At 53.3% G+C, this 19858-nt stretch overlaps 1 protein-coding gene across 1 annotated transcript; it reads right to left on the reverse strand.

Annotated features, from left to right (window-relative positions):
- Window positions 1–2695: 2695 nt before the first annotated feature.
- LOC136000283 (olfactory receptor 14J1-like) lies at window positions 2696–3926 on the reverse strand. Its single transcript, XM_065654061.1, has 2 exons — window positions 3429–3926; window positions 2696–2806 (listed from the first exon to the last, which is right to left on the reverse strand). Exons 1-2 carry the CDS (start codon window positions 3924–3926, stop codon window positions 2696–2698), a joined length of 609 nt encoding a protein of 202 aa, XP_065510133.1.
- Between the last annotated feature and the right edge of the window lie 15932 nt (window positions 3927–19858).

The following is a 19858-nucleotide window of genomic DNA, read 5'->3' on the forward strand; positions in this document are numbered from 1 at the left end:
GTCTCCACCTGTGCTGCTGAACAGCTGATCCCAGCAAGAGAGAACAAAAGGGCAACAGGCAAAAAGACCCAAAGGCCAACTGCAAAATGGCAGAATGGCAAAAGGCCGAACTGACATCGAACTCATGACAGAATGAAACTTCTGAATGGAACTAACCAAACCAGCTGGAAAACCCAAAGTAATGGATGTAACAAACCCTAAAAGCCAGCTCCAGCTTTAGACTGAGCATGCCGCTAATCACAGGGAATATTTCATTGATCAGCCTGCATGTCAACCCAGGTGCTGTCCTGTCTGTGTCCCCTCCTGCCAAGTTGCATCTGCAGCTGGATGGCGAAAGAAGTCCTTGGTTTCCCTGACAACAGTCAAGATATCAGTGAGTTCTGACATTCCTTTCATACCAAATGGCAAACACTGTAAAGCTGCTAAAAGAAAAAATTAACTCTATGCCAGGGAGGAAACAGCGTTATCTCATTATTCTCATAGTAAATCTAAACAAAAGACTGTAGTAGCTATGAAGGAGAGAGATTCAAAATGCATGAAGAAAATTAACTCAATTTCAGTAAAAACAGCATGTTTCCTCAGCCTCCACTTCACCAGGCTAAAGAAGTTTGGGTCTCTCAACATCTCCACACATGACCCAGACTGTCTGTGGCCACACAACGTCTCCTCCCCGTTCCTCCAGAATGGGGAACCTCCCACTGGGACACCCCGCTCCAGATGTGACCACACCAGTGCGGAGTCAAGATGGACAATAACTGCCCTTGGCTGGGTGGCCGCGCTCCTCCCAGTGCAGCCCAATGTGCTCATGGGCATATTCCTGTTTAGCGCCACTGAGAACTGACTGAACAGCCAGGCTCAGAGGGTTGTGACCAGCGGCACAAAGCCCAGCAGGAGGTACCATGAGGAGCACTGAAGGACACCGTATCCCTACCCAACATCTCCTCCCCACAGGTGTCCCTTGGGTCCCTGGAACCACCTCAGTGACAAGGGGGAGAGCACTGCCTGTATGGGGTGGAGGAGATGGGGTCTGGAATAAGGGTCCTGGGGCAGTTTCTCCTGGTTGTTCACGCAGCAACAAGCTGGGCTGGATAGCTGGAGAGAGGAACTCTTCCCAAGGGCCTCCAGTGGGCATGGGGATGGTCTACAGTTTCCTGCATGCTGCCTTTTCTGGTGGAGGTCAGAGGCTGCCGGCCCTTTAGAGGGCCCAGGACAGGCCTTGTCCTTCCTCTGGTCACAGCTGGACCCCAGTTCTCCAGCTCGGCCCCAGCTCAGGAGCCTTGTCTAGGGGTGACCTTTGGGGTAAGGTTGACAAGAGGGGTGCATAAGTTTGTCTTAAGGACATGTGATGAGCACCAGAACTGAAGTACCAGAGCAAAATGATGTGGCTTCTGGGTGAATCCTTTGTTCAGTGCAAGTCCTGACACAGGGTCCCAGACTTGCTTTCCATGCCACCCTTCACGAGGGATGATGCACTAAGAGATGGCAAGTGGGGGACACCAATACTTCTCCAGCTACTTCCCAGGCCTGGTGAAGCACCAGGACAGCAAGGACTTCTGGCACTGCACCCTGAACTCTGGGTATTATCTTGGGGCAGCTGAACACCAGCATTTTTCTCTCCAAGGCAATTTCCAGCCCAGGTCAGCTCCTGTCTGATCTCCCCCCATCCCTCCTCTGATCTGGTCTGGTGCTCCTGGCCCCTTCCCTGTGCTCCCCACAGGGCCCCAACCTGGCACTGATGCTCTACAGAGCAGGTTGGCTGCAGGACCATGCGGTGACTCCACACTGGTTGTGCTGCTCGGTGAGGGACACAGATGCAACTGCATGGGCTGCACTGTCACTGAGCTCTTTCCCGGGGGTCTAAAGCTCTGGAATGGGTTCAGAGCATTTCTTGGGACTCATTTTTTTTTCTGCTCATTTTGGTTCAGAAATCCCTTCCTTGCCCTTCAGGTGCCTGCAGATTGGTGCAGGAAGATGCGGCCTATTCCCTTCCCAGGGACGGAGGTAGGCTGACCAGCCTGTAATTCTCCAAATTCTCCTTCCTGCCCTTCTTGAAGATGGGTTTGACATCTTCCTTTCCCAAGGACCTCAGAACTCCTCTGTTTCTGCTGTCACTTTTGAAAGCACAATCCAGAATCATGAGTAAGGGTGATGTAGCAGACAGGAGCACTTGCAATGAGCCTGTACAAGGGAGCTGAGATGAATCTCACTGGGCCACTGAGGTTTGTTCCTGGAGTCACACACAGAAATGCCAGGATTCTATCAGGCATCCGTGTCTGAGCTGGTCTCAGGACTCCTTATGCACCCAGGGATGTTCAGAGACAGAATGTGTCCCTTTTACTCACAGAAGCAGGAGTCACAGTGGGTCTCTGGCCTCCTGCTGCCACTCCAAAGGGATGGGAGGCACCTCAGCCCTGTGGTGTGTCACCCTGCTCTACACTCATCTGAGATGTCCCACGTCATGAGGAATGGACACAGGGACCTCAGTCCAAGGAAGAAGATCCCAGTGGGTGGTTTCCCATGAGCTGTTACTCCCAACATGAAGTGACCTCGAGACACTGTCTGTCCCACAGGCCTTCCTGGAACTCCCAGGAATAGCTGATGGTGTTTGTCCTCAGTCAGTTTCATCTCACCTCATGTACATGATGTGTGTGCTCACATCTCATCTGTACAATGCAAACATGGACTTCTGACCTATTCATTCGGTGTCCATCCGTTTAGGGAAGAGCAACCTCTGTGAGCTGGGGAGAGACGCCAGGGCTGGAAATGGTGTGAGGGGCCAGACCATGACGATGCCCTGGGGCAGCTTCTGCGGGGTGTCCAGTGCACAGGGGCACAGCCCAGCCCCTGCTCTGCTGGTCCTGCAGGTCTCTGGCAGGAGGCCTGGCTGTGAGAGGACACTGCTGTGTGCCCAGCCCTGTACACACACACTGCGCAGCTGTACACTGGTGTTTCATCTGTGGCCATTTTCTTGGGCATGTTCTTGAGAGAAGCTTTGGAAGAAGACCTAAACCTTCAGGGCCTGCCCATAGGAGATCACCTTTCTTTCTGGAAAGGCTGTTCTGAGGCCAGCTCTGTCACAGCAGTGCCCATTGCCTGTCCCTGCCTGCGCTCACAGGACTGACACACAGCAGGACGGTGACCAGGCTGCCAGAGCACACAGATCATGGCTCCTCATTTACACAGCCAGTGGTTATAATAGAAAAGGAGACAGTGATATAGAAAGGGAATGACAATGTTATCACAATTAAAAAAAAGCCAGCAACCACAGAAAGTACAGATGAGAGGCTGGGCCTCTAAGTAGTTACATTAAAACTGCTATGTAGAAGCAGATGGACAGTTTATTGCTTCAGAAAACACTAAGATATGAGTTTCCACAGGGCATCCTTGAGGTCCTGGTTCCTCATGCTGTAGATGAGGGGGTTCACTGCTTGAGGCACCACTGAGTACAGAACAGAGACCACCAGGTCCAGGGATGGGGAGGAGATGGAGGGGGGCTTCAGGTAGGAAAACATGGCAGTGCTGACAAACAGGGAGACCACGGCCAGGTGAGGGAGACACGTGGAAAAGGCTTTGTGCCGTCCCTGCTCAGAGGGGATCCTCAGCACGGCCCTGAAGATCTGCACATACGAGAAAAGAAAGAAAATAAAACACCCAAATATTACTAAGAGACCAACCACAAGAAGCCCAAGTTCCCTGAGGTAGGCATCTGAGCAGGAGAGCTTGAGGATCTGGGGGATTTCACAGAAGAACTGGTCCAGGGCATTGCCCTTGCACAGTGGCAGTGAAAATGTATTGGCCGTGTGCAGCAGAGCATTGAGAAACCCAGTGGCCCAGGCAGCTGCTGCCATGTGGACACAAGCTCTGCTGCCCAGGAGGGTCCCGTAGTGCAGCGGTTTGCAGATGGCAACGTAGCGGTCGTAGGACATGATGGTGAGGAGGGAATACTCTCCACCAAATAAGAAACCTACAAAGAAGACCTGGGCAGCACATCCTGCATAGGAAATGACCCTGGTATCCCAGAGGGAATTGGCCATGGATTTGGGGACAGTGATGGAGATGGAGCCCAGGTCGAGGAGGGCGAGGTTGAGCAGGAAGAAGTACATGGGGGTGTGGAGCTGCTGGTCACAGGCTATGGTGGTGATGATGAGGCCGTTGCCCAGGAGGGCAGCCAGGTAGATGCCCAGGAAGAGCCAGAAGTGCAAGAGCTGCAGCTCCCGTGTGTCTGTGAACGCCAGGAGGAGGAACTGGGTGATGGAGCTGCTGTTGGACATTTGCTCTGCCTGTGAACATGAGGACCTGTCATAGGAGGAAAAGACAGTGACAAGTTAGGGGAGACTTCTCTGAGCAAAATAACCATGCCATTTCTCATGGAAAACCTCATACTTGAAGGAGGCATGTGTCTGCTAATTCTCCTTTCCTACCAAATGACAAACACGGGTCATCACAGCTTAAAATGCAGCTTGGGCACCTAGTTTCCATGAACACACCTCCGGGGTAAGACCCCCTGGGTTGGTGTCAGAACTGAAACGGACCCACATTCCCACCCCAAGTCCAGAGAGTCAGAGCACCAGGGACAGGTGGAGAAATAGGGAAGAACACTGCAGTGCTCCTGAAAAATAAAGCAAGGACAGAAAGGCAGATTGGCATGATGTGAAACCTTCTCCTTACCCGGCGGTGCTGCTGCCACTCACATGATGACACTGTAGATCAAGTACTTTTAACACCTTTTTTGTGTACCATATTCCAGAAACCCTTCACCTGGAGGTCCAGCTGCTGAGGTGGAGACTCGTTACCTGGACCACATGGCTTTGGGGCAGAGGTTCTGCTGGGGAGGGGAGGAGACCAGGGGGTTGCACTGGGAAATGTGTCTGCACTACAGGGGATGGCAGGGGGGTTCCTGAATCCTCTCCCCAGCATTTGGGTGACGGAACACTGGAACAGGCTTCCCAGGGAGGTTGTGGATTCTCCTTCTCTGGAGACATTCAAAACCCGCCTGGACGCCTTCCTGTGTAACCTCACCTAGGTGTTCCTGCCCTGGCAGGGGGATTGGACTAGATGATCTTTCGAGGTCCCTTCCAATCCCTAACATTCTGTGATTCTGTGATTCTGTGATTTCTGGTTGCAGCTCCCAACCCCTGCCCATGTCTCTGCTGCATGGACGTGTCCCTGCTGGGAGCTGTTTCTCTGTCCCTGGGTCTGCTCCCTGTCAGTGTCTCAGGGCCCGTCCCCCATGCTCAGCTCTGTCCTGCTCACACCTCCTGGCACCAGGCACTGCCCAGGGGCAGCTTTGTGTGTGCAGGGGCTCAGGAGCAGCTCCGACAAGTCCTAACGTGAACTGGGGTCTTAGCACCTTCTCCAGGGCAGAGAAATAAATTCCCATGTCCCACTGCCCACCCAGCCAACCAAGAGTGGAAAAAACTCAAAACTTAAAATCATCCCTATCAGATAAATACTTCCTCAGTGTCCTTCAGAAGGAACCTCTGCAAATGTCCTGGGGGTGAGCTGGAGCTGTGAGCTGACCTGACCCACGCAGCTCCCTCTCAACAGCAGAAAGACCCTGCCCTGTCGGGGGTCGCTCCTTCCCCCCACAGCTTCTCCTTCAGTGTTGTTGGGATCTCCTCGGGCAGGCTGAGCGCTGACCCTGGCACGCAGCAGAGTCCCTGCCCTGGCACGGCCCTGGGGTGCAGGGACCCTGCTCTGCAGGACAGCCCTGGGCACCCCTGGGTGCACACCCGGCTTCACACCCTGCAGCTGGGAGAAGGCAGCTGTTGTGCCCGGTCCATGCAGAGAATCCCTGCTGAGGTGCAGATCCTTCTCCTCCACACCAGCCATGGGATGTGCCAGCTCTGGGAGATAACTGCAGGATCCATATCAGCACCACCCTTCACTCAGAGACTTACTGTGTTAAGGACTGTTAAGATTTCACCTCCAGTGAGCTCTCAGCTGTCTCAACACCCCAGACTGCATTTCCCCTCTCTCTGCCTGGCTCCTCTCCCCTCGGTGCTGCAGGCAGAGCCCTCAGCCCTGCTGCGCTTTGCAGAGGAGCTGCTCCTGGGCAGAGCTGTCTCTCTGCAGCGCTGCCGCTTGCCATGAGCTCCCTCTGTCCCAGGAGCCCAGCCCAGCTCAGCAGCACAGGAGCAGCCCATGATGTCCCTTTCTCTGTCTCCTCCTGGTTCCCTTGTGGTGTTCCTGGATCTCCGGGGGAATGTCCCATGAAACAGTGTGAAGTAATCAGCGATATTTCTTCTCTCACCTCTACAGAGACACTTCTTTCCTGCAGTAGCATTTTTCATATTAGAAAAGAATTTGGGCATGAGAACCATTTTTTCTTGTCCCAAGAGAGGACACACGAAAGTTATAGCAAAGGATCCAATTTTTCCAAGCTGGGGAGGAATATCTTCAGTTGAAGGCATTTAGCCATTTTATTCTGGTTTTATACTCCTAGGGCTAGAGAGACATTCAGCAATCTTTGGCCATGTCATGTCTGTGCTCTGAGGCAAAGCCTTTGCACACATGGGGTCTTGGACATTTGGCACCTGGTTTCCTTGGGGCAGGTCGGAGCTGGGCTGGTGCCACAGCTGGGGTGGTTCAGCCCAGATGTGAGGCAATGTCCTCAGCCAGGGACCTGACTGGGTGAGCTGGAGCTGTCAGTGTTGCAGACAGAGCTGTGACACGGATGGAATAAACTGCCAAGGCAGGGTGGCAGAAGTTAGTTCATCTGGTCTTCAAGCACAGCAGCCTCCAAGCACAGCAACAGGCCAGATCAAAACTCAGTCTAGACCTGTAAGGCAATTCAAGGGCCCCATAATGAGCTGTTACTACTGCAGGAACAGTTAAAGGAGAAACAAAGACACCGTTTGGCCCTTGATGAAATTAAAAACAGAAAGAACTTCTCTGTGTCTCTTCCTCCATCTTCAGCAAGTTCTCTCTGGCCTCTGTGACTTGAGACAGGAATCTGGAGGAGAACAACCAGCAGTGGATGGGGATCGAGTCAGGTGTCACTGGAACCAACACAATCTTTTCCAGTCTATGGGACAGGAGGGGCAGCATCCCAGGAGCTGAGACAGCAGGACCATGTCACAGTGAGGCCACTCTCCACCTTCTTGGAAAGCTCATGGAGACTGGGGGGACTCCCTGACCACTGGCAGGTTTCACACATTCTGTGCGCTTTTCAAAAATGGCCAATGGGTGAGCAGGGGAACTAAGGGCTGTGCCCCTGAACATGTCCACAGGACCCCATTTCTGGGTGTCTGGAAGAGAAGGTGACGGGGTTTACCCAGGGCAGGTTGTGCCTGTCCATCCTCTTTGCTTTCTGTGAGGAAAGGACAGGATTGCAGGACATGGGGATAGCAGTGGTGGTCTGTTACCTGGAAGACAGCGAGGCATTCAGCATCATCCCCCACAATATTCTTGTGTCCAAGGTAGGCTATTATGATCTGTGTCAGTGTGTAAGTAGATGGGTAAGAAACAATCTGGATGGTTGGGCTTGGAAAGGTGCTATAGAAAGGGAGAAACTTCCCAATCCTGAGGACAGTCAAGCCCTGGAAGCTGTTTCCCAGGAGTGCACATCCACTCTACCCCAGAAAGTACCCATATATGTGTTTGGATACAGCCCTGAGTAATCTGGTCTGACCCTGCTTTGAGCAGGAGGTTGGTCAGGACACCTCCCGAGGTCTCACCCAGCCTGAACGACGCTATCCTTCCTTCCCCTTCATATTTTCAGTTTAGGGACAGCTCTCAGGTTCTCCCTGACCACAGGAATAATTCACATGAGGTGCAGGGCTGCTTTACAAGTGCCCCCAAACAGCCCCCAGGAGACACGGCACAAGCTGTTCCTTCTTTGGGTCACCCTACAGAGAAGCAGAAGAACGCGTGATTCTGCACCTGGGACATGGCAACCCTGGCTGTACAGACAGACTAGAGGACGAGATGCTGGAGAGCAGCTCTGCAGAGAGGGATCTGGGGGTTCTGGTCAATGGCAGGTTGAACATGAGCCACCAGAGTCCCTGGAGCCAAGAGGGCCCCCTGTCCTGGTGCATCCAGCACAGCAGGGCCAGCCGGGCAGGGAGGGGATTGTCCCGCTCTGCTCTGCGCTGGGGCGGCCTCACCTGGAGCATTCACTGTGTGCAGGGCTGGGGACACAGGAGAAAAAGGAGATAAAGCTGCCGGAGAGTGTCCAGAAGAGGCTACAAAGTTGGGGAAGGGTTTGGAGGGGAAGGCAGATGAGGAGCAGCTGAAGTCCCTGGGTTTGTTCAGCTGGAGCAGAGGAGGCTGAGGGCAGAGCTCATGGGGCTGCAGCTTCAGCAGGGGAGCAGGAGGGGCAGGGCTGAGCTCTTCTCTCTGTGACAGTGACAGAACCCAGGGAATGGCAGAAGATGTGCCAGGGAGGGTCAGCTGGACATGAGGAAAAGGTTCTTCACCCAGAGGTGCTGGACACTGAACAGGCTCCCCAGGGAGGTGTCACGGCCCAACCTGACAGTGTTCAAGAAGAGACTGGACACCGTCCTCAGACACACGGGGTGACCTGTGGGGTGTGCAGTGCAGGGACAGGAGTTGGGCTCCGTGATCCTGTGGGTCCTTCAGGCTCAGGACATTCCATGATTTTATGATTCTGATCTTGGTCTTCACCACCACTGGTCGGGAGGGCTGTCAGTCTCCTCCCCTGAGCTGATCCTGCAGCTGATTGGCTGCCTGGGCCATGAGTCTGCCTGGTTTGGGGCCCACCCTCCCCTGAGGTGATGGGCTCTGATTGGCTGCCTGAAGGATCGGTCCTCCCCATAGTACCCGCCCTTCCGTGAGGCGCTGTTTACTCTGATTGGCCGTCTGGGATTTCCCCTGGTTCCTCCCATCAAATGATTGGTCAGGCCGCTTGTCAATCATCCGTTGCTGCACGCCTGCCAGCCGTGATTGGTGCAGCCAGCACAGCCCACCCCTGAACGCTGCCCAGTTGGTTCAGCTCTCGCCACCTTTCTAGCAGGCCTCAAAGCTTGATTGGCTGGTTACATGTCAATCATATGACTTGCCCCGCCTGCTCAAGTGTGATTGGCTGTCCTGGGTCCACTGGCTTCCCATAGACTTCTGGTTGGTTGTTGCCAGGCAACGAGCTCCACCTGAAACTGAAACCGTGGGCCATAAACAAAGGCCATGGGTGATAAAAGGCACGCTGGGACCCTGAACATGAGGATTTGGGCCCCAAGAAGGAGGCTCTGGGCACTCAAAAGGACGGGCAGGTGCTACAGATGGCGCTTTGGGCCCTGAACACGAGGGGACCCTCTTGGTTCCCACCCGAGCTGGGTTTGGTGCCCGTGACCCCACGGAACAGACACCTGTGCTGTCCGGAGTGGCCACGGAAGAGACGGAGCCCAAAGCCTCGGACTCCATGAGCTCAACGGGGAGTTGTGACATTTTATGGATGTTTCACAGGGCGGCCCATGGACTGAGGACAACTGTGTGTGTGTGACATCAAAGGGTGGGAAGGGGAGCGGTGGTTGGTGAGGACGTATTGGATCGTGTGATACTGGAAGGTTCACAGACTGCCTCAGTTTACCTGTCTCAGTCATCTAGTTATAATAAACCCCTCCCCTTATTGATTTATTTAAAATAGGGATTCCTGGCTCTTATGTTACCGTTCCCCCTAGCTTAACTTTTTAAATACAGTAATCAATTTGCGTTCCGGGATTATTTCAAGGAGACTTTGTTTTACACTAAGGATTGACAGTCTGATGACTCTCAGCCCTCCCCCCGGCTGGGGTCAGGTGCCAGGTCCTCAGTTTTCTGAAAACTGCATCCTTTCGTTAAACGTTCCTTGCACTGCTCCTGCAAGAGAAGCGACAACCAGTCCGTGTCCCCTCTGTGGCATCTGGAGCTTCCAGAGCTGGACGGCTGGTGGGAACTGTCACCATCAGCCAAGGCTCTGTGTGAAGTCTCCTCCTGGCACAGGAACAGCTCTGGCTGTGCCTGGTGAGCACCACACTGCCCGAAGGAGAACAGCAACATCCGTAGTGACTCCTGGTTAATGGGAAGAGATGATTTGGGGGCAGGTTGGCAGCAGACCCTGAGGCCGTGCCAGGGGTGGCTACATCTGGCTCCTCCCAGCAGGATTTTGGAAAGTCCCTTCCCATCTGTGAGTGCCAGGCCAAGGACACGTGGCAGAAAGATCCCCCACCCCCGAGGGCCCTAGCCCCCAACTGGCCTCTGTCCCCAAACTACTCAGACATCTAAACAGGCTGTACCTCTACCTGAATTATTTTCAGTTTTATTTAAAAAAACCAAACTAAAGTGTACTTCTGGATGAAGATGGACCAGGTTCAGGATCAGTACCAGGGGTGCTGCAGGAGCAAGTGTCTCCCAGCGCGGACAGACGGGGGACCTGTTGGCCTCACCACCCCTGGGCCCCACCATGGCCCAGTTCACCAGACCTGGGCCCGAGGGCTCAGCCCAGGGACAGCCCCACAACCAGGGTCAGAGCGGTTCCTGCTGCTGCCCCGAGGGTCACCAGCCCCAGTCAGCCCTGCACCAGAGTGCAGGTGTCTGAGCTGGGCTGAGGTGGAAGGGGCTGGAAAACAGCTCATCGGGAGGAGGAGATGGAAGAAGGTGCCATGTGTGTGGCAACGGGGATGAACTGACACCCTCAGTTTGGTATCTGGATCTGTGCTGGGCTTGCATATGGACTAAACCCCAGCTCAAAGCACAAATTGCTGTTACCAGCCCTAGCGGCCAAGCGCTGCTCCTGCTCTCTCCTCCCTGGTGCAACCCGAGCGCACGATTGCCATGCCTGCTCCTGCCTTGGGGCTTGGGGAACTCGGGCTGAAAAGGAAAGACAGACTTGTGTAGTTATGGGATCTCTTAAGTGTCCTGGGATTGCTTTGCTAATCACTCTGTAACATTTCCTGGGCTATGAACTCAATATGTGCCCAGAGAGGCAAATAAGTCCATGAACCAACTTTCCGGTTAAGGTTTTCTTCTTACATAAAACCACACTTCCATTTTCTCATGGGCAACAGATTGAAAGATGGAAGCTGAAGCAGCATCTGCCTCTTGTGAAAACAGGTAGCAGCAGATGGTTCCACTCAGTCAATCCTTAGTTGCTTCCTGGACGGGAAAACTGTCCATTAATTTAATCTTTGGTGTACAGGCAGGGCCTTGCTGATGTTCCTGTGTAGGCAGCAAGTGTGTGGATGTCAGGCTTTCTGCAGGTTTGTGAGTGAGTTTTCCTGTCTTTCTTAAGAAGGAAAATCTTGCCGTGTTCTCCCGAAGTCTCCCATAAGCTGGTGGGTTTAGAGAAGGACAGGGAGCTCCAGTTAGCTCAGGGAGGACCAGTCAGCATCACAGGCAAAGCAGACCAGAACTCGACTCGGTGAAAATTAATGGAATTTATTGACAACTGAAACTGGCACCTCTCCCCCGTCTTTGGGCGGATCACCATGCACCTGGAACCGATACAGGCAGGTGTGGTCCGGGTGGCCCCAGTTGCTCAGCACTTGCAGCCTGATGTAATTCACGACCCCAGGGAGCTCGTTCTGAAATGACAAGAAGAAATGAGTCGCCTTTTCCTCTCTGGCACGTGAGCACTGACAGAGTAGTGCCGCAGCGATGGCTTTGTTCAACAGCTTCCTTCCTGCTGCCCTGCCAGGGCTTTTGACCTGTCGTAGTCAAGACGTTCTATCCTGCTCTACCTCATTGGGCCATGAGAACAGCAAAGGAAGAAGCAGCGACCAGATGCCTCAGCAAATACACTGGGAAGTTCTCGCCTGCTTTGGGGCACAGGCTTCCACAGTCACAAGACCCAGTGCTGGTGTTAGTATAATGTCTCGTTGTCTTCTCTAGAAAGCCACAGAAACAGAATGGCCTCCCTGTCACGACTCACTGCCAGCACCAACAGAATCCTCAGGAAGCCCAGTATTTCTGGTCTTTAACTGGCAGACCAGCAGTCGTGCATCCTACCGGATGTGGTTGCTGCTGTCCACTTGGGGTCCAGACAGTCAAGCTGATTCCGCTTTCAAATGTGGCACTTCTAAGCACTGAAGTTTAAACCCAAAACGAAAGAGAAGACCGGCAGTCCAGGTATACGCCACCAGGAAGTTAAAGCAGAAGAAAGGCCAGCGTGGCACACGCTCAAGGACAGGGCTGCCTGTAGCTCTTTGGCAGGGAAGCCTCTCCCCATCCAGCCGCATTTCTCCTCCTCTCCTACAGTTCTCCTCCCTCTTTGTCCCTATACCTTCAGCTGGAAGGTCTGACTGGGGTTCAGCGCTGCCAGGAAGGTGAACTGTCCCAGGAATATTCCCTGCTCCTCGTGTTCTTCCTTGAAGCCCTACAGAAAGTCAAGGGTGGATAAAACAATAGTGTCTGGTATCACCATGGCAAGACTGAACTTCAGATGGTGAAGTACGGTGTTATTTCATCTACGTAGTCCAAGGACAATGAGCGTAAGGAAAAGACGAGAAGCTGCAGGTGGGCAGCACGCCACACTTGCCTACTCAACGAGTCCAGGCTGCCAGTCAGAAAAGGAGTAGATGCTCCCAGTGAGTGGAAGGTAACCTGAGGATCACAAATGCCACTGGGATTGGAAGCCAAGAAGGTCTAGGACCATGCACTCTGCCAGCTCCTTTTCCCTGTGGCTCCTGGACTAGCATCTTGCCCTAGAAGCTTTTGTTTTTGAGGGGTACATTGAATAAAAGAGGAATGCAATGGGAAGGAAGCAACACCAAGGAGCCTGTTTCTTCTGAGAGACACGAGGAAGCTTCAGGCCACCAGAATCTATGACCCATCTTCATCTCCTGCTTGGAAATGCTGTGCAAGCCCCTGCCCCCCACTCCAGAGAAATCACTTACATAGACAGCAAAGTCCTTTGGAGCTCCAGAGATACTTTCTCCATGGAACGCTGTCCCTGAGACATGGTCCATGGTGACTGCTGTGGGAATGACTGGCACAGACAGCTTGATGAACACATGTCCCTGGCTTCCTGGGAAGGGCCAGCACTTTCCAGGATGGTTTTCTGGCTGAAAGGAGAAGAAGAAACTACATTCACATGGAGAAGGTTGCCCTGGATCTCACACCTGCCATGAGCATCAGAGGATTAAGAATTCATATGGCCTATCAGTTCTGCTCTGAACCACAGCCAGTGCCTTCAGTCGTACCCTGTGGGTACGGAACAGAGAAGCAGTTGTGAGAATTCACGTATCACAGGGCCATTTCAGGAGAGAAGCCCTTCGATGGCTGGGAGCTCGGTGTGCTACTTGTAGAAGCTCAGCAGCCTCTCCCGGTCCAGAGCCCTCACCAAGAACAAGCAGGGGATGGTGTGGCTGAAAGGCCCCTGCCCAGAGCAGGTGGCAGCCACAGGCCCCCCTGGATGAACCTTTCCTGTCAGGGGAAGCCCTCGCTGCCTCTCATCCACCGCCACCTCCTTCCCCTGGCACCAGCCAGCTCTTCAGATTGTGCAGGCAGCTCAGGAGCAGGGCCAGGACGGCTTCAGAGCCCAACGTGGGGCCCTCCAGCAGTGCAGGCTCTCAGCAACTGCTGGTGCTCACTAAGAGCACATCCCAGACCTCTGCAGGCATCTCTGCCCTTCTTCTTCCTTGCAGTGCTGACACTTTGCACAGTGACTGGGCAGACACAGACTGCAGGAGCAGCCTGGCCTGCTAGAAGTTCCCGTGGAGAACCTGGGGCACTCTGGGAGAGGGAGGAGGGAGACACTCAGCAGGGAGACACAGGAGGAGAGCAGGTCCATGCGAGAAGGAGGCAGGAAAGGAAGTTTCAAGGAGCAAAGATGGGGGGAAAGGCAACTCTGAGCAGCGTGTGTGCTTCATTCTCCTGACCTTCCTTTTACTGCTTCTTGGTGCTCCTACCTCCAGAATAAGCTCAGGGGACCTCACGTAATCCATCACGGGCAGGGAATACAAGAACACCTTCGCTTTGGCAGTCCGGAGGGATGGAGAAGACTTGGAACGAATGACGGCAGCCCCTGGAATTTAAAACATGAGCACAATCATCAGGCAGTGTCAGGAGGAATATTACACTGTTGACTTGGAAAAGGCTTCTCAGTTGTCATCCATGTCCTACGGTGGGTTCCCCTCTGTCTTACTGCCATGACCCCTCTGGAACACATAGCAGGGAGTCATTAAACTGTCCTATTTGGCCATGGAAATAGGCAAGACTGTGAACCAGCCTTTCAGTTCTTCCCATGGGGTCTGGCCCGTTACAGGCTCTGTCAGTGGGAGCACTTTTAGGGCACAAGGTGACCCTTGACTTCTCACCCGTTCTCTCTTACTCGTGGGCACATTCTAATGCCCATTTATCAATCTGGACAGGAAGCACTTTGGAACTGGTTTGTTTTTACAATGTCACGGCACCTGCTGATCTCAGGGCGTAATCAGGCCTCGGGACCTGGATCTCTTCCAGCTTCTCCAGAGCTTGACTGATGATCTCCTGAACAGCCTGGGAAGGAAGGGAAAGGAGTGCGTCATTTGGAAGGAAAAGGAACGGGGCGAGCAGCTCCCCATGCAAGGCCAGCCAAGGTGAGTGGGGACAAGGCAAATCTCATATGGAAGGGATGCCCAAATTGCCTGGAAGCCTCCCTAGTTTGCTCTACTGTGATATATGGGTATCAGAAAGGGGGTCTGCTCATTCAATTGCTCTGAATGCTGAAGCTGTGGGAAGGGGCTTTTCCTGTGGAGAGGCCCCAGGCCAGGCAGCACGGACAGAAAAGCCTTCTGGGTGTGAGATAGGACCAGCTTAACTCTGGACCTCTGAGACCATTCTTTCTTTCCAGTCCTCCCTTGAGGAGGACCTGAGATCTGGACGCAGAGGAAGGTACGACTCAGCCAGCCATCATTCCCATCACGCTCTCTCTTCCCCATAACGAAGTGTGGAGCAACAGGAAAAAGAAGTGTGGCCATGACAGCACTTGTTCCAGCAGCACCAGCCTGTTGGCTGGGACAGGGAATGCAGTAGGATATGTGCCGGAGGGAGGATAAAACCCCTCAGTAGATCCTTCTGCCTTGTGCCCTTACCCGTCTGGTAAAGCCTGGGAGCTTTGCCTGCTTCACGCCTTCCTGGAGAGCCCGCTCCGCGACATCCTTTGTGCTCCAGCGCAGATGATAAAGCTCTTCCTGGAGCTTACGGAGCTGGTCTGGCAGGGGCAGGGTTTCACTCAGGTCTTCTCCTAACTCTGCTGCGGTTCTCCAGATGGTTAAGGTGCCGTGTTGTCCCACATGGTAAATACCTGTCAGACACACACCAGACCTTAGAACTTGGTCTAAGGCTGGGTTAGGCCTTGGGCTGCCTGCTCCGCTTTCTGTGTCTCTCCCAAGTGCCATAGATGTCTCTCCTCTTGTCTTTGACAGTCGCTATCATGGCATATGTGCTACACAATAGATGAACGTTCCCTGCCCTGGACTGTGCTCCTTGTCCTACAGAAGATTCTCAGCCCCCTGGGGCAGGAGAGCTCAGCCACAGATTCTCCCTCGGCTGAAGAGAACTGGCTTAGCCCTCCTGGGGAAGGCAAGTCACCCCTTCCTCACCCCCACACCTGTCTTGCTGGAGCAGGGACTGGCACAGCTCTGTCAGGGACTTTCTGCTCTTAGCTCAGCTGCTGTGGTCACAGCGCAGGAAGTGGACCAGGGCAGGATGAAGCCCTGAGTACCTCCTAAAGCACCATCCACAGGTCGGAGCTCTTGCAGAGACTCACCGAAAGAGAACAGTCCGAGAATCAGCACCAGGGTTGTTGTTTTCAGAGCCTTCATCATCCTACAGAGCAGCAAGGAGGAAAAGGCTGGTGAAGCTGGTGGTTCTCGTGCAGATCAGCAGCAGACTGGAGAGCAGCAGCAGGGACTGCAGCCCTTGAGCCTGGCGTTCCTGGCGTCTGCGTTGGCTTGGTCCTGCACCAGCTCGATTCACTGCTGGGGTTGTCACCACCTGCACCAGTGGGGGATTTGTCATGGCAGCGATTGTTTCATTAGGGACAAAGGGCTCAAGATTGACTCCGGACTACAAGCAGGAATTCCAACAAGAGCTGTGGCCACACTTCCCGTCTGTAGGGCTGGAGATGGATTCTTTGGAAATGGAAGGGACAGAACGAACACCTGTTTCTCCTGCTCACAATCCGATCGCAACTTGTGCTGATCCTGTTCTCCACCCTCTCAAGAGAAGGTTCAGCCTGTGCCCCTACGGCAGACTGTATCGAGGACACTGCTTGGGACTCCCTCCATGCGATCCAAAATAGACCTCTCCCTCATTCTGCAGAGATCAAGGCTTTCTGGGCCTTGCCCCTGTGGTCATGAAGACACTGAAAGGCGGCTGCTGCCTTCCACCAGCTCCAGACCGAGCTCTCAGGCTGCCCTCATGTTCCACTCCTGTCCACCCTCCACCCACCCCAGCTGATGAGGTGGAAAACAGACCTGGGCAAAGGGGAGGAGGAATTTTCAAACCTACCCGTTCAGACTTTGAACCTTCGCTGTCTGTCTCTTGGTACCTGCTGAGGTGCAGGTAACAAGCATCTTCCTTGCTCAGCAGCGAGCCAAAAACTCTGCGATCTTTGTTCCCTCAAGATCGAGAGTGACAAAGGCGCAGGGAGACCCCTGGTTTTATACCCTGCTGTGCCGACCTCAGTGCTGATGCTGCTTTGTGACATCAACGGCAGTGGGTGATGTCACAATGGAAGAGGCTGCGCCACGTTTGGAGGTAAAGTCCAACCTGACAGGAGCGGGTTTTGCAGTCCTCTCTGCAAGGGCAGAAATCCTTCACCATAGAAAGACTGGAAAGTTACAGGAACATGTTCCTCTCAGAAAACAGACTCTGTCAACCACTCTTCCTCTTGCTTACTAAAGTTCAGATGGTGTGAGAAAAAAAAAAAAAACACAAAAAAGCAAGGTTCTTGTTCTTATTTTATAGAACCCATTATATCAGCCACTCAACATTAAGTCCAACTCCAGTCTGAACCTCAGAATAAGAAATGCCATCTTAAAATTTCCAGGAAACAGAAGGGCTTTGAAGTGGCAAGACCAGAAAGCATTCATGAAAGCACCGCCATGCAAGTCCACACCCCTGATCACAGACCACCTGCCCCGTTACCTAAGGCAATGATGTTCTCAGCTGATTTGCAGCCACTGACATCTGGAATACAGCACAGGGTCTCTTGTTGTTTAGCGCTGAGCACACAGGTTGACAGTGGAGCTGGTAAGAAAAACATCCACAGTCAGTCTGGTTTCATTGGAGGACATCAGGACAAGTTCAGTTCACATTCACAAGGAATCACAGCAGGTCCCACCTGTCCCTGCAGACCCCAACACGGCTCCTGTGCAGGGTCCGGAGGAGCAGTGAGCGCAGAACAAGAAACCTTCCTTCAAAAGAAGGCCCCCAGCCGGCTCTTTCCCCAAGCTGCACAGAGCAGCAGCTGAGAACAACCTCTGCCACAACTACACCGGCTCTGCCGTCTGCAGGAGGAGACCAGCTCCTAAATGATCCCCAGCCCTACAGACACAGATCTTCCCCAGGACAGTGCTCAGCAAATACCAGAGCACAGCGACACCTGGTCATTCAGTTGAAGCTGCTGGGGAGAAGGACAGAGGACTAGAAAGAGACAAATCAGACAAGAGAGAAGATAGAGGAGCCCAGAGAGAAAGAAACACACAGGGAAAATGCTGGAGAGATGGAGAGATCAAGAGAAATAGGGACGAGGAGCCACAATGAGACAGGGAGGAAGAAAGAGGAGGGTGGAGGAGCAGGACAGAGGGACAAGGGGATGGGAAGGAGAAGAAGGAAAGTTGGGTAGAGAAAAACAGGGACAGGGAGGGGGATGTACACATGGAGAAAAGGAAGGAGAGAGAGCAGAACAAAGGGACTGAGAAATAAAGGGAAGGTCAGATGGGGATGAAGAGACTGACAAAGGGAGAAAACCCACAGTGAGCTGGAGGAAGAGGAAAGGAGGGCTGAGAAGCAGCAAAGAGGAAGAGACAAAAAATAAAAGGCAGAGCCAGCTGGACAGGGGTCTATTGCCAGAAGCAATGGGACAGGCAGTGAGGCAAGAATAAAGGCAGAAAAGATGGGGACAGGCAGCAGGACAGAGGGACAATGAGAGGATAAAAGGGGCAGGGAACAGGATATACACGGAGAAACCATCAGCAGTAACAGAGAGAAAGATAGAAGAGAAAAAAGAGATAAAGAGGGACATGGGACAGGGAGAGAAAGGAAGAAGGAAAGGGAGCAGGACAAGGATTGTCAGAGAAACACAAAGACAGGGAGCAGGACAGGGGAACACAGACAGAGAAAAAAGAGTCGGGGAGGCAGCACAAAGGGAAAGACAAAAATGAGAGACAGGCAGCAGGGCACAGATAGAGGTAAAATAGCCTGGGCTGGGCAGCAGGGCAGAGATGGAGACCAAAAAGCAGCTTTGGGCTGCAGGACAGAGATGGAGTGAGAAATGAAAGTGACAGGGAGCAGGAGAGAGTGACAGAGAGAGTGGAAAAACTACAGAGGGAGCAGGACAGCAAAACAGAGCGGGGGACAGACAGGGAGAAGGGCAGAGAAACAGAGAGGGAATGAGAGGGGCAGGGAGCAGGACAGAGAGCTGGAGCAGGAAGGGAAATGAGATGGGCAGCAGAACAAAGGGAAGGAGAGACAAAGATGGGCAGGGAGCAGGACAAAGGGATGGAAGAAGAAAAAAAGTAGTAATGGTTCAGGACTGAGATGAAAAAACAAATTAAAAATACACCGGGACTGGGATGGAGTGACCGAGAAAGGGCAAAGGAACAGGGGGCAGGACAGCACTGAAGGAATAAACAACTGTGGTGGGCAGTGGGACAGAGAGATGGAGAGAGGAAAAACAGAGCAAGAGAGAGAGGAAAGAAGGGGCAGCAGCTGGACAGGGGGATACAGTGAGAAAAGATGGGACCAGGATTAGAACAGAAAGACAGAAAAGAAATAAAAGGACAGAGAGACAGCAAGAGGGAAAAAATGCACAATCAAGAAACCAGGTCAAGATCCGACATGGAGGGGACACCAGCTGGGGAGAAACCGGGGACACCAGAGACCCTGATGAAGACTCTCGAGTACCAAGGATGGACTTCAGCAAAGTTAGGGCGGGGTTATGGAAATAATTCATGTTTGATGCATCAACCAAGCCATAGAAACGAATATGCAATAGGTGTATGTAAGAAATACCAAGAAGTGAGAATCACACACACGCTCGATTAGAGGAGCAATCTTGCGAGTGTCTGGCGCGCTGTAACAAAAGTGCTGCTTTTACCACTTTCCAAACTGTGTTAAAGAACCTTTTTGCTGACTTTTCGGTACCATTTCCCCCCGCCCAGGAGAACAAGGCCAGAGCAGCCCACGCACACCTGAGCCAGATGCAGCAACAACATCCCCGGGGCCCCAGTTGCAGGAAAAAGGGCCCCAGGGCTGGGCCAGGGGCTCCTCAGCCTTGGGGCAGCTCCACGGGTGCCACGGCAAAGATTAGCCCGGCCGCCCGCAGAGCCGCCGCCTCCTCAGCTTGGGCTGCGCTGCCATTGGGCGGGAGGGCTGTCAGTCTCCTCCCCTGAGCTGATCCTGGATCTGATTGGCTGCCTTAGGGGTCACTCCCCCCACAGTGCCCGCCCTGCCCTGAGGTAATGTTTCCTGTGATTGGCCAGCTGGGATTTCTCGTTTCCCCCCCTACCAAGTGATGGGTCAGACTACTTGTCAATCATCCATGTGCTGCACTCCTGCCAGCTGTGATTGGTGCAGCCAGCATGGCCCGCCCAAATGCTGCCCAGTTTGTTCAGCTCTCACCACCTTACCTGCAGGCCTCAAAGCCTGATTGGCTGGTTACATATCAACCACATGACTTGCCCCACCTCCTCAAATGCCATTGGCTGTCCTGGGT

Source organism: Caloenas nicobarica, chromosome 32 (genome assembly GCF_036013445.1).
Source record: "Caloenas nicobarica isolate bCalNic1 chromosome 32, bCalNic1.hap1, whole genome shotgun sequence".
Classification (NCBI taxonomy): domain Eukaryota; kingdom Metazoa; phylum Chordata; class Aves; order Columbiformes; family Columbidae; genus Caloenas; species Caloenas nicobarica.